The sequence below is a fragment of the Euprymna scolopes genome, chromosome 15, assembly GCF_053919585.1.
Source record: "Euprymna scolopes isolate OS-2025 chromosome 15, ASM5391958v1, whole genome shotgun sequence".
Taxonomy (NCBI): Eukaryota; Metazoa; Mollusca; class Cephalopoda; order Sepiida; family Sepiolidae; genus Euprymna; species Euprymna scolopes.
The window spans coordinates 98,017,618-98,030,026 of record NC_136496.1 but is presented as its reverse complement, the minus strand read 5'-3'; the positions used below and the strand labels follow the sequence as shown (position 1 = coordinate 98,030,026).

At 35.6% G+C, this 12,409-nt stretch overlaps 1 protein-coding gene across 5 annotated transcripts in view; it reads left to right on the top strand.

Moving 5' to 3' along the window:
* Positions 1-4,622, top strand: part of LOC145294024 (MAM and LDL-receptor class A domain-containing protein 2-like) — a 319,308-nt gene extending 314,686 nt beyond the window's left edge. For all 5 annotated transcript variants that reach the window (XM_080140991.1, XM_080140990.1, XM_080140987.1 and 2 more), the window contains one exon: positions 3,235-4,622. In XM_080140991.1, coding sequence (XP_079997117.1) covers positions 3,235-3,402 — 168 coding nt within the window. In that variant the 3' untranslated portion in view covers positions 3,403-4,622. The remainder of the gene's footprint in view (positions 1-3,234) is intronic.
* Positions 4,623-12,409: the final 7,787 nt, after the last annotated feature.

Sequence of the window (12,409 nt, the reverse complement as noted above, 5' to 3'; positions counted from 1 at the left end):
TCACGTTTAAAAAACGATTAAAATATTGGCACAACGAGGGAGAAGAAAAAAAAGCGGGAGAAAAGATTCAAAGTTCCCCAAAGAGAAACAATGCGTTTGATGTTTCTTTTTGCCGGCACAAAGAAGGTTGACGCACCGCAATAGAGACAGACTCCAAAATCTTTAAATGGTTTTTGGAGTCCGTTCTATGTAGCACCTCGAACCAATCTATTTTATATCTATCGGCACAGCACGGGTTGTCAACCAAATGCTGGCCAATAACAGAGTCCAAGGCTGCAGAAGGAGGGAGACCACCAGACCCCATCCTCCCTTGTCTGATCTTCGATGGAACATGCTGGTTTATACGAGTCAAAAGGTGCAAGGATGTTCGCCCAACATAACCAGCATCGCACTGGCATCTAAACTGATATACAATATTACTATTTTGGATGTAAGGCAAACTATCCTTGTGAAAAGACGGAAAAGCAGGTCTCGTAGTATATACCAAACGCAAGGACACAGAATTGAAGCAGTCGTAAATACTTCTTCGAATCTGTTTGGAAATTCTATTACTCCCCTCCCCAATCCACGGTAATTTCAAATAAACCGGGCATTTCAAGGGTCCAAACTTTTTAGGGGATTTAAAATCCGCCACCTTTTTGAAAATACAGTCATCAATAAGGTCAACAGGATAACCATTATTGATGAATATTTCCCTGATCTTATCGAGTTCAACATCTAATCTGTTAGGCGAACAAATCATGAGGGCTCTATGTACCAAAGTATTAATTAGGCCGACTTTACGTGATTTAGGTAAAAAGACAACCAGTTCACATATAGGCCAGTAAATGTCGGCTTTCTATAAATTGTAGTGAGAAAGCCCCCCCCCTTGAGCGTTCGACAAGAACATCCAAGAAAGGAAGCGAATTGTCCTTCTCACTTTCCATAGTGAACTTAAGAGCCCCATGTAAAGAATTCGACCTATTAAAAAATATCGACACTTCACTTTGCGATGGAAAAATAGCAAAAGTGTCGTCAACATATCTGAAATATGCAGTGGGTTTAGTTGTAGAATTAAACATAACGGATTCATGGTACCCGACGAAAATATCCGCTAAAGTTGGGGCCAACGGACTCCCCATTGAAACCCCGTCAACCTGACAGTACATAATATCACAAAAACTAAACTCCACGGATTTAGTACACATTAAAATGAGTTCAATAAGAATCTCTTTAGAAAACCGTGGAGCAGTCAGGCGACCATCATATAGAGCGTCGGTATATATGCGTATGGCCTCATCCAACGGTATGTTGGTAAAGAGACTAGAGACATCAAATGAGCACATAAAAGACGTCTCTGCATTTGAATCCAGCCCACGTACACAATCAACGAACCGAAAAGAATCTGGGATACAATGCGTGGTGTATAACTCGCGCACAGGTTGCAGAATTTCCACAAGCCACTGAGCCAAAGAATGTTGTGCTGAACCAACCATTGATAAAATAGGTCTCAGTGGAACACCTTGCTTATGGATTTTGGGGAGACCATACATTCTGGGACGTTGTGACCCAGAGGGCCTGATCCTGTCATAGACATCCTTGCAAAAAAACCTTCTTTTTAAATAATGCAAGTAGACGTCTTTGCATTTTAGCCTCGTTCTTGCAAGTATTATTCATCAACTCGACAGGGCCGAGTTTACGGAATTTCGAAACATCATTGAGAATAACTGCCATTTTCTCAACGTAGTCCGATTTATCTAAAATCACCACTCCTGCACCTTTGTCTGGTTTACACATATAAATATCAGTATTAGACTTTAAGGCTTTCATAGTCTTAAATTGCGTTATGTTTCAGACAAAGTCGCTATGATCGACAGGAATGTTACTATATCGGTGAGCTAAGGCAACTAAATTAGATTTCATCCCAACAATTTTTTCCGGATAATTCGGCACATTATGTCTAAGTTGAGAGAACAAAACTTCAAAGGCAGAAAGTGTTCTCTCTCTATTTATACTCCTAGGGGGAATACAAAAATCTAAAACCCTAGACTAAACTCTATTTTCAATTTCTGTAAGAACAGTTTTTGAAAAATTGAAAATATGTTTGCTTCCATTAATGGGTTCACATCCATATCTTCTGCGAACCAGAAGAGCAAGTTGTTTACTATTGTCTTTGGAAGCATTTTGCCTAGCAAATTGATCACCAATAGATAAATACTTGCAAAAACGGAAAAAGTCAAAAAAGGACAGGAACCCCTTCACTACGGACCAGACTTGATGACGATTACTAATATACGCCTCAAGCTTCTCCGTCAACTTATTAATGTCGTCACGTATAAACGCACGCTCCATAGATAAATTTGGTTTGACTCTAGATGCAGCAATACGTTTACTAATGTACACTGGGGCCACATCTTGTTCCAGACAAGAACGCAAAAAAGCTAAGGAGAGATTGGTAGATCTAATTCTACTCCTTAATCGTACAATATTAGTACAATATTGCTACATATTTCTATTTGCTGTTGTGTGTACCTCTTCCGAAGATAGTTAAATAAAACTCTTTATTTTTCGACACAATATTATTTTGTTCGCTATCGATTTTCTCCTGACGAGATGATAGCCGAAAGAGCTCTCGAGAAACTTCCGCCTATTATTTTTTAAACTATATATAAATTCTGTACCTCTAAACATTTATATATATATATATATATATATATATATATATATTATATTATATATATATATATATATATATATATATATATATATATATATATATATATTATTGGATAGTCGGTGCAGTGCTGGCTTCTGCCTAGAATCCCGTAAAATAAATAAACGAAAATATCTCTTCTTTTACTATTTATTTAAAATTGTAGCAATTTAATTCTTTTCACAATAAATATTTTCTGTCTTATTACCGTAAGAAGAACTTATCAGCTAAATATTCTGCAAATAAATTTAACAAATACTACTTTTTTAAATAATGTAATCAGTTAAAAATGTGCTGTTTTAGTGGACGGTATGACCTAATTTTACAATAATTCATGTTAAAATGGGTAAAATTGGACTTTTTCACCTTAGTGAAATTAGATTAGTCACCAAGAAGTAATCTTCTTCTTTAAATTTACGTGAAAAGTGATGAAATGCCTTGACTTGTTATGGTGTTAATTACTGATAGGAAACAAAACAAAATAATAAACACATAAACTTAAATGTACATCGTATCTAAATCACTTCTGCTTTGTTTTTCAGGGTGACAGTGGTGGTGCCCTGGCGTGTCGAAATCAGCACGGATTCTGGGAAGTGGTTGGGATCTTCAGTTTCGGACGTCCTGCCTGCAAGGGTTCTGTAAGCAGCTCACAAGTCTTTGCAGATGTTTATTCATTGAACAAATGGATCCTCCAAAAACTTATAAATTAAATACAGTATCGATACCTCTTCGAATTATATCATCAATCCCACACAAAAATTAAATAACGGAACACGTAATTCTTCACAATAGCAACGCCATGAAGGAAGCTCTTTGTTATTTTTTTTCTCTTTAGATATTCCAATTGTCAGTTTGCATAATTGTCGTGATCTTGATGAATTTCGATAAAAAACATCTTTTTATTCGGATTTTAAAACTTTAGTTTCTAGTTTTTTAACATGCGGTTAACTTTAGAATTATATTACAGAAACGCAAGCCATGCTTAAATTTTAGGTTGCAGCATTTCATATCAAGGGAGATAACTTTTCTTAACCCGAATTATGGGAAATTAATGATAAATTTTTTGCAACAATATTTCTTTTCAATATTGATTTTTATCTGAACGTATATGTAAATTGTTTTCCAACAATTTTAACAGAGATTATTCTTATGTCTCAGTGCTCTGTGAAACTATTTTTCGTGTAAGGGTGATTCTTATACCCATCTTTTTCTCTTTTTTTGCTACTTTGAGAATATACACGAAAATTTGTTATGGAAAGAAGAAAATAAGCAAGAAATATTTTTTCAATAATTTAGAAATAAATTTTAAAAAATAAACAAATTAGAAAACGTAAAAAAATAAGTTAATTCATTTTTACGCTTATTTTCTTATTTGCAGAATTGGAGAGGTTTTTGAGTTTATGTTCTCAAAACGATGAAAGTTACGTTCATGTAACACGAAAACACTGAAATAGCCAGCAGTTTTATAATTATATACAGACACAAATAACATTATTAGCACACATATTATATCTTAATCAGCAGTATTCAAGATAATTAAAAGCGCCTAAATATTCACCTTCGCATGTTTCAATTTCATGTACAGTATAAAAAATCAAACACACAGCTTAATTTTTCACTTCGATTTTCTCTCATAGCTAATTTACAGAGTACGTTCTTATACACCAGACTTGTTCGCTAGGCCGAACGCACATAGATCATAAACAAAACATGAAGCAAAATAAACGCTTATGCTCGCGTGGCAACGGAGCCTTGATAAATAGTGACCCAATAGAATATTTAAAAGAAAAAACATTCATGAACTTTCTTATGCACAAGGTCACGCATCGACAGCTTTTTTCAGCTAATCAGTAGCGCCGAAATATTCACCTCCGCATGTTTTTATTTCATACATAATATAAAAAAAAAACACACAGCTTTCTCTTTCATTCTCTCTCAGAGATTATGCACAGAGTAAGAATGACATGGCTCAAGCAACAAGAAACATTCATGAGCCCACTTACAAGTTCACGCATATATTCTCACACTGATTAAGCAAAGGAATACGCACACTCAATGCTGTTAGCCTACTGAACTTACACACTGTTACACACATTTCTACACAGACAACAGATACGTATGTCTATTCAGAATTTTCCTACATACTAAACACTTCATTTGGAATGTTCTTATCTAGCCTAAACTCTCATTAATTACAAACTTTTTTGTTTTTGGTTGTTATAACAAGTTGTCAGTAGAAATTGAAGCGTTTTTGTATAATGTTCCGACAATATACATTATTTTACAAAACCGGACAATTAGGCAATTTCACTTTTAGAAAGCATCTTAATTTTTTTTTTCAATTAAATCAGGAAGACCTTTTTTGCTACATTAAATTAGGAAATAAACAATTTCTTTATTAGCTATATAGACAAAACTGTTAAAATTTTTTTTGTATTGTAAGTTAGGTAAACAAACTGTTCATTGCCTTAAGTGCACTCGAAGTTTTCTTATACGACCCAAAATCTAGTTACAAAAATCAATATTTGAACAATAAACCAGATTTTAACGCAAAACATATTTAATAAAATCCTGTTAAATTCTATGTTTTGTGCAAAAATTAATTACACCAACTCAACCAATAACACTTATTTTTAATATAATAGTGACCTAACTCGATCAAGATATAAAGACAATATTAAGAAATCTTAGTACTGAGTTTTAAATGTATAAACAGTTTTTATTTCCCTGAAACTCAATTCAAAATTTGGCGATAAGATCCATTTTAAAAACCCCTTTACATATTTTAGATTTCTTTCTCTGATTTTATAATTCATGGGGTGTTGTTACACACAAAATCGATATATATATATATATATATATATATATATATATATATATATATATATATATATATATATATATATATACAAATCACGTGTAGTAATATAATTATTATGTATACCGATTATAACAATCGAGCAATCGATATACATTTACTGTAGACAATCTTTTTCGCGTAAGCAAAATAATTTCATTTTTTAAAAGATTTTTACTGACATTACAAAGATTTCATTTATTTCTTATATTTCTATCTTCATACAATCCCATATTGCTATGTCTAAGAGATGTTGGCGATATTCTTCTGGTGTTGGTTTAGGCTTTTAAACTCAACGTCACAAGAGGCATTTCCTAAACAAAAATCTGTTTCCCTTGGATATTTTTAAACTTCCGCGTCCATCAATAATTGTGGAATCATAGTTTGCGCGCGTTTTTGTACCTATAAAACAGATTAAACTCAGTAAAAGCAGATTCTTAAAAAGAAAAAAATGGTTTGCGATATAAGAATTTACTTTATTTCATTGTATTTGTCTTTTTCAACATAACATATATATTTTGTATTATTGAAAGTATTAATAAATGTTCATGCATTTCTTAATACGTGTTTTGCGTTTTATTTCTTTTTGATTTTATTTTCAAAATGTCAGTACGGTGTGGGAGCAATTGTACGGGTGTGTGCTGGCGACTTATAGCTGATAAGGAATTAGTAATTCGAAAGAACATCAGGTATGATCCAAACACAGATGCTATGAACAGCGGTTGTAACGATAACAACAATTTATTGAGTGAAAGAGATACACAGGAAAAGTGTTTCTAGGTTTGCCAGCTTAAGTTGTGATTTTTCAAGGCGGTCGTGATGACTTCTACCGGCACAAAAAAGTAAAATTTGAACATTTGTTCTTAAGTTCACTTGCAGTATGCAAGCGAACTTTGAAAAAATGTTCAAATTTTACTTTTTTGTATAAGCAAGATTTTAAATACGCAATACCCACACAGTTTTAGTAGTTCGATGTTTCTGCTTTTTTTGATAGCGTAGAACTACTAAAATATTGTAGATCTTGCTTGTTAGTAAACTTGCTGACCTACAGAAAGAAAGGTGAAATTTGAAAATTAGAGGACAACAATTTATTGAATGGAAATTTACAAAATTGCAAAATACAAGAGTGGAAATGTAAGATTCAGGATTGGTGAAGAAAAAAAAAACAAAAAGTTCACCAGTGATTATCAGGCAAATCAGGGTTATTCAATCTGACGAGCTGTTTTTCTCAAACAACAAAAACGTGCAGACGACTTTTCTTATATGATAAATAACCAAACGACTTCTGTTTCATATCAATTTACCGAAAGGAAATAGTCAGTCACTGCTACATAATAATTGAGATTCGTGTATATGATTGCTAGCAGGCCGCCGACGTTGCCCGGTCGTAAGATACGCTTAAATATATTTTAAATTCATGCAGATGACGTATTTATTATTATAACAACAATTTTCTACCACTTGTTATAGTGAAATTAATATATAGTAGTGAGATCAAAACATATATATATATATGTGTGTGTGTGTGTGTGTGTGTGTGTGTGTGTGTGTGTGTGTGTGTGACTTGGGTACTGGAATAGAAACCAAAACATGCGGCAAAAAAAACTACATAGCAACTACATGCCTATGGCATGCTTACCTACAATGTCGAAAATACTGACAACACAACTGGGAGAACAAAGTTACCACTCCCTTCATAATCACGGACGACTGCCTGAGAAACAGAAAGAATGCCAAAAATGGTGGGGGGGGACAGGAAAACATTATCTACTATACATAAAACAAAAGGAAGGAGGTTAAAAATAGAAATAAACATAACCATGTCATCGATGAACTACAAGAAAGTGTACGACAGGATCCGTGAAATATTTATAACACAATGCCTGAAAATCTACAAAATACCAAGCCGGATTATCAACATCATTGGAAATATAATTGAGATCATGAAGACTTGAACTGGCAGCTGATGAACAATCCATAACTGAGATTAAAATACACAGAGGTATCTTCCAAGGGGATTCCCTATCACTACTAGTGTCCGTCATAGCTTTGACGCCCCTTAACAATATACTTAAGCAAGTGCCAAGCCGGATACAAGTTTGTTTTTTTTGTTCAATTATATTTTCACCCCAAACAAGGCACAATGCCAATTTGATGTAGGGGGCTACTATTAGGGAGATAAGTTGCAGGGATACTATACATACATATAGTGTAATTGGAACATACATCTTGCTGCTGAACTCTACAGAAAGTTGAGCGGCAACATATCTGTTCCCATTACACTTAGAACTTCTCTATGTCAGTACAGTTGGGGAAGCAGGAAACCGAAAGGGAATTCCAAATTCTAGCATTTCTAGGGGAAGAAACTATTAGAGTAGAAGGCTTTCTTATGTCTAAGGATCTCTACTGTGTAGGGGTGGGACTTTGCTGCTTGTCTGGCTTGTTTGGTGTATTTACGTCGAGGGGATGCAAAAGCTAGTAGTTCGCCGGAGCATCCACCATTAAAATACTTGTAAAACATGCAGAGGGATGCAACATTTCGTCGATGGGACAGAAGTTGAAGCTTACATGACAGTTCAGGGCATATCACGTTGGCGACTCTTTTGTGAACACTGTCCAAGAGTGAGAGATTAGTAGCAGATGTACCAGCCTAAATGTGACAACAATACTCTATACATGGGCGAATGGTGGCATTTGTAGAGACACAGGATACTTTCAGGCGTAAGTAACTTTCTAACACGGAAGAGAGAGCCCACCTTCTTCGCAGCGCCCTTGGCAATGCTCTCGATGTATCTGTTCCAACTCATGTTCCCTGTGAACTGTTTGAAAGATGTACTTTCAGGTGATGTATCTTTAACAATAGTTATTGAGAAGGTTTCTTATAATTATTGAAGAAAACAAGCCTAGTCTTGGCAATATTGAATGTGACCATCCATTTTTGTTCCCATTTCACTACAGATTGGAAGTGTTCCTCTAGTGTTTCTGCCATTGCCTTAGATATGTGTTCATTCATTTCCCCTCGTGTCTGTTAAAGAGCTTAATGTCACCAGCAACTATACCAATCTCAAAGGCAATTTTATCAGGGGGTCAGTTATGAATATTAAGAATAATAAAGGTTCAAAGATCAACACCTGAGGAACACCCGCATTTATATCATATTGCTTAGATGTACGACCGTGGAAGACATCCTCGATTCTTCTCTTATTTAAGACTAGTCCGGGTGCCCGGCATTGCTCGGGTGTTTGAAGATGTGTGTTGAGCAAAAAAACAACAAAAAAATGGTAGTAGGACGGCAGGCTCGAACCCGTGACGCGAAGGCGGAAAAGAAATTGAAAGAAAATCCGACGTCTTACCAATCACGCGATCGGAAGTTCGGAACGTTAAAATTAGGCAAAGTCGAGCCAACCGATACGATGACTTGCAAAAATGGCTCGCAAAAAATCGACCCCTCCTTGTAGAAACTGCCCAGTTGAGGGTAAAGGACTTAATGTTTTTGCCAATGTTTCGGTATTTGTTGTCCGAGACGTCGGGCTTCAAAATGATACCGATGTGGTGAAAATCCATCGCCTCTTTCGAAAGTTTTAAGCATACATACATACATACATACATACATGCATGCATGATGATTGTAACGTTCTGTCAGACGAGTGAATCTCCCTCAGTCACTGAAAGTCCACGTGTCCGAAGATGACTTTTCATCCTGCCAGCGACTTGCACACCCTCAAGCAGACATGGCACTGAAGACGGTCATTGGTATACATACATATACATACATACACGCATACATACATATATACACATACCTACACATGCATACATATGCACATACATATATATACATACACACATATATACATACATACACATACCTACACATATACACGTATATATGCATGTATGCATACACATACACATACATATACGTACATATATATATGATGATTGCAACGTATTGTCAGATGAGTGCCACTCCCTCACACACTTAAAGTCCATGAGCCCAAAAATGACTTCCATCGCCACAGGACCATTTTTACAGACAAATCCCTGAAGGAGTATCTATACACAGAGCAAGAGCAAGATAGCCAACAACAAGTTAAACTGAAGACCAGCTTAATGCGGGTATTGGTCTCCCGCTTTATGGTTTTTTAAATCAGAGATTTGCTTCTTCTAGAAAGGTTGGCTTCACTACGGCTTACAGGAGCTCTCTCTACCCTAACACACACATACATACACACAAACACACACGGTGCTAGTTGGCCGTTGACCCCGAAAAAGGGTTCATTCGCCCTTTGGAAGGTCTTGTTTTTAATCCTTCAGGGAGATTAGCGACCCTCCTCACCAAACAAATTTGGTGGGGGAACCAGTTTAGTCACCGGTGACCCGACTATGGGGCAGGTAATACTGGGGTACATGGTACCAGTAGTATATGACATGACCTGGCACATATATATACACATACACATATACACATACACACATATATATACTTACAAATATATACATATATATATATACATACACACATGCACATATATATACCTACATATACATACACATACATATATATGCATATATACACATACATATGCATACATACACACAAACATATCTATACATATATACGTACACACATAAACACATATACACATACATATATACACATAGATATACATATGCATACACATGTACATATATAAACATGCATGCACATATACACACATACATGTACATACATACATATAATGATGGCAGATCAATTATTACATGCTTCCAGCGTTTCAGGTCTACACGCGTCACAACATTTTCATCGCTAAAGGACAATTTTTTGTAGACAAATGTCTGAGAGAATATCTCTACAAAGATGTTATTGCATAGTTTTTTCTTTGTACGACAGCTGAGTCTTTCTCTCATTTTAAAATCCAGCAACAAACCAGAGCAAGATAGCCAACAACGTCAAACTGCAGACGAGCTTAATGCGGGTACTGGTCTTCCGCTTTATGTTTTTTTCAATCAGAGATTTACTTCTCCTAGAGGGTTTGCCTTCACCACGGCTTATGGGACCCCTCTCCACCCCACATACGCATAAAAATAAACACATGCACGCACACATACATGCATACATTCACATGCACGCAAACATACATACGCATGTACACACACATACACACACAGACGCACACATATACGCATATATATACATATGCATATACACACGCACACAAACACGTACATGTAGAATATACATGAAGGGGCGTTCCAGATGGAAGAAATCCTCAATGATTATAACGACGATTGTAATGAGGGTATGATTAAATTAAGTTAATATGCATAAAAAGGGCAATCAAACACACACAATTCGTAGAACAGACAGACATTAGTTGCGGTGTTCGTGCAACTTTTAAATTTAAGACGCTTTCCAAGCGGCATAAATCTAAATCTTCAATGACTATGACGACGAGGATGATGAGTACGATTAAATGAATTTGATATGAATAAAAAAAGAAAAACAATCCAATACACACAATTCATAGAAAAGACGGTCATTCGTTATGGTGTTTGTGCAACTTTTAAATTGAAGACGCTTTCCAAATGATCTTGACGATGATGATGATGGATACGATTTAATGAATTTAATATGAATAAAAAAGAAAAACAATCCAACACACACGATCCGTAGAAGAGACGGTCATTCATTGCGGTGTTTGAGCAACTTTTTCATATACATACATACATACATACATGCATACATACATATAAACAGACAGGTGAGATTTATATTATAGAAGGATTTAATTATTTTAAGTATTCGTCCAGTGATACCGTATAATCTGATTTTCCTGAGAAGACCATCATGCCATACCGTATATATATCTAAGGCTACTGCCCTACACTCCCCTGTTTTGCCCAGTGTATGAAGATTACAGTTAGAATATCTGCTGTAGAACAGGCTTGCCTAAACCCATATTGTTGATCAGTCAGAAGTTTAGTAACTGTAAGATGATGAACTAGAACTTGATTCATTATGGACTCAGCTATTTTGGCGAAAAGAGGCTAATTAGGGGATAATTTAATGAGTCAGTTCTTTCGCGAGAATTCTTGAAAACTGGTATCACAGAAGCAGTTTTTCAGCAGTCATGAAAGCAGGATTCATTAAGGCAGTTACTGTTTAGCTAAGAGAGGACTGGAGCAACCTTAGCGGAGTATTTTTCTAATAGTACAGCTGGAATGAGATCGGGTCTACATGTTTTTGAGGTTTCTAGGTTTTTTTACGATATCATGCAACTGAGAAGGGTCATTACTAGATGATTTTTAAATCATCTAGTGTGGTGACAGTCCGCAAAGCAAAATCAGGAAGGTAGTAGTTTGCTGGGTCCAATGTAGAATCTGAAGCAAACCGACTAGCAAGCATGTTAGCCTTCTAGATTACCGTGCAAACAACCTCATGATTGTTGGATAGTGGGGGAATTCACTAATACAGATAAAGGGATTAACCACGTAATGTACATGTACTGAAACTGTTTGTAAAAACGAAGAAGGAACTAGAAACGCTAATAAACACAACCAGAGTCTTCGACAATGGTATATAAATAGAAATTAGGAAGGAAAAATGCACACTGCTACTTATAAGAAATGGAAAACAGGAGGCAATGGAAAGTATGAAACTACCCAACCAAGCGGAGATGAGGAGACTGGGTTAACATAATACCTGCGAATATTTGGGAGTTCTCGAAGCAGACATCATTAAAGCAACATATATGGAAGAAAAAATTAGCAATAAATACAAGAAAACGCCAAGAAACGAAAAGATAATGCTGACCGACTTTACATGAAAAAGAAAGACGGAGGAAGAAAACTGGTTT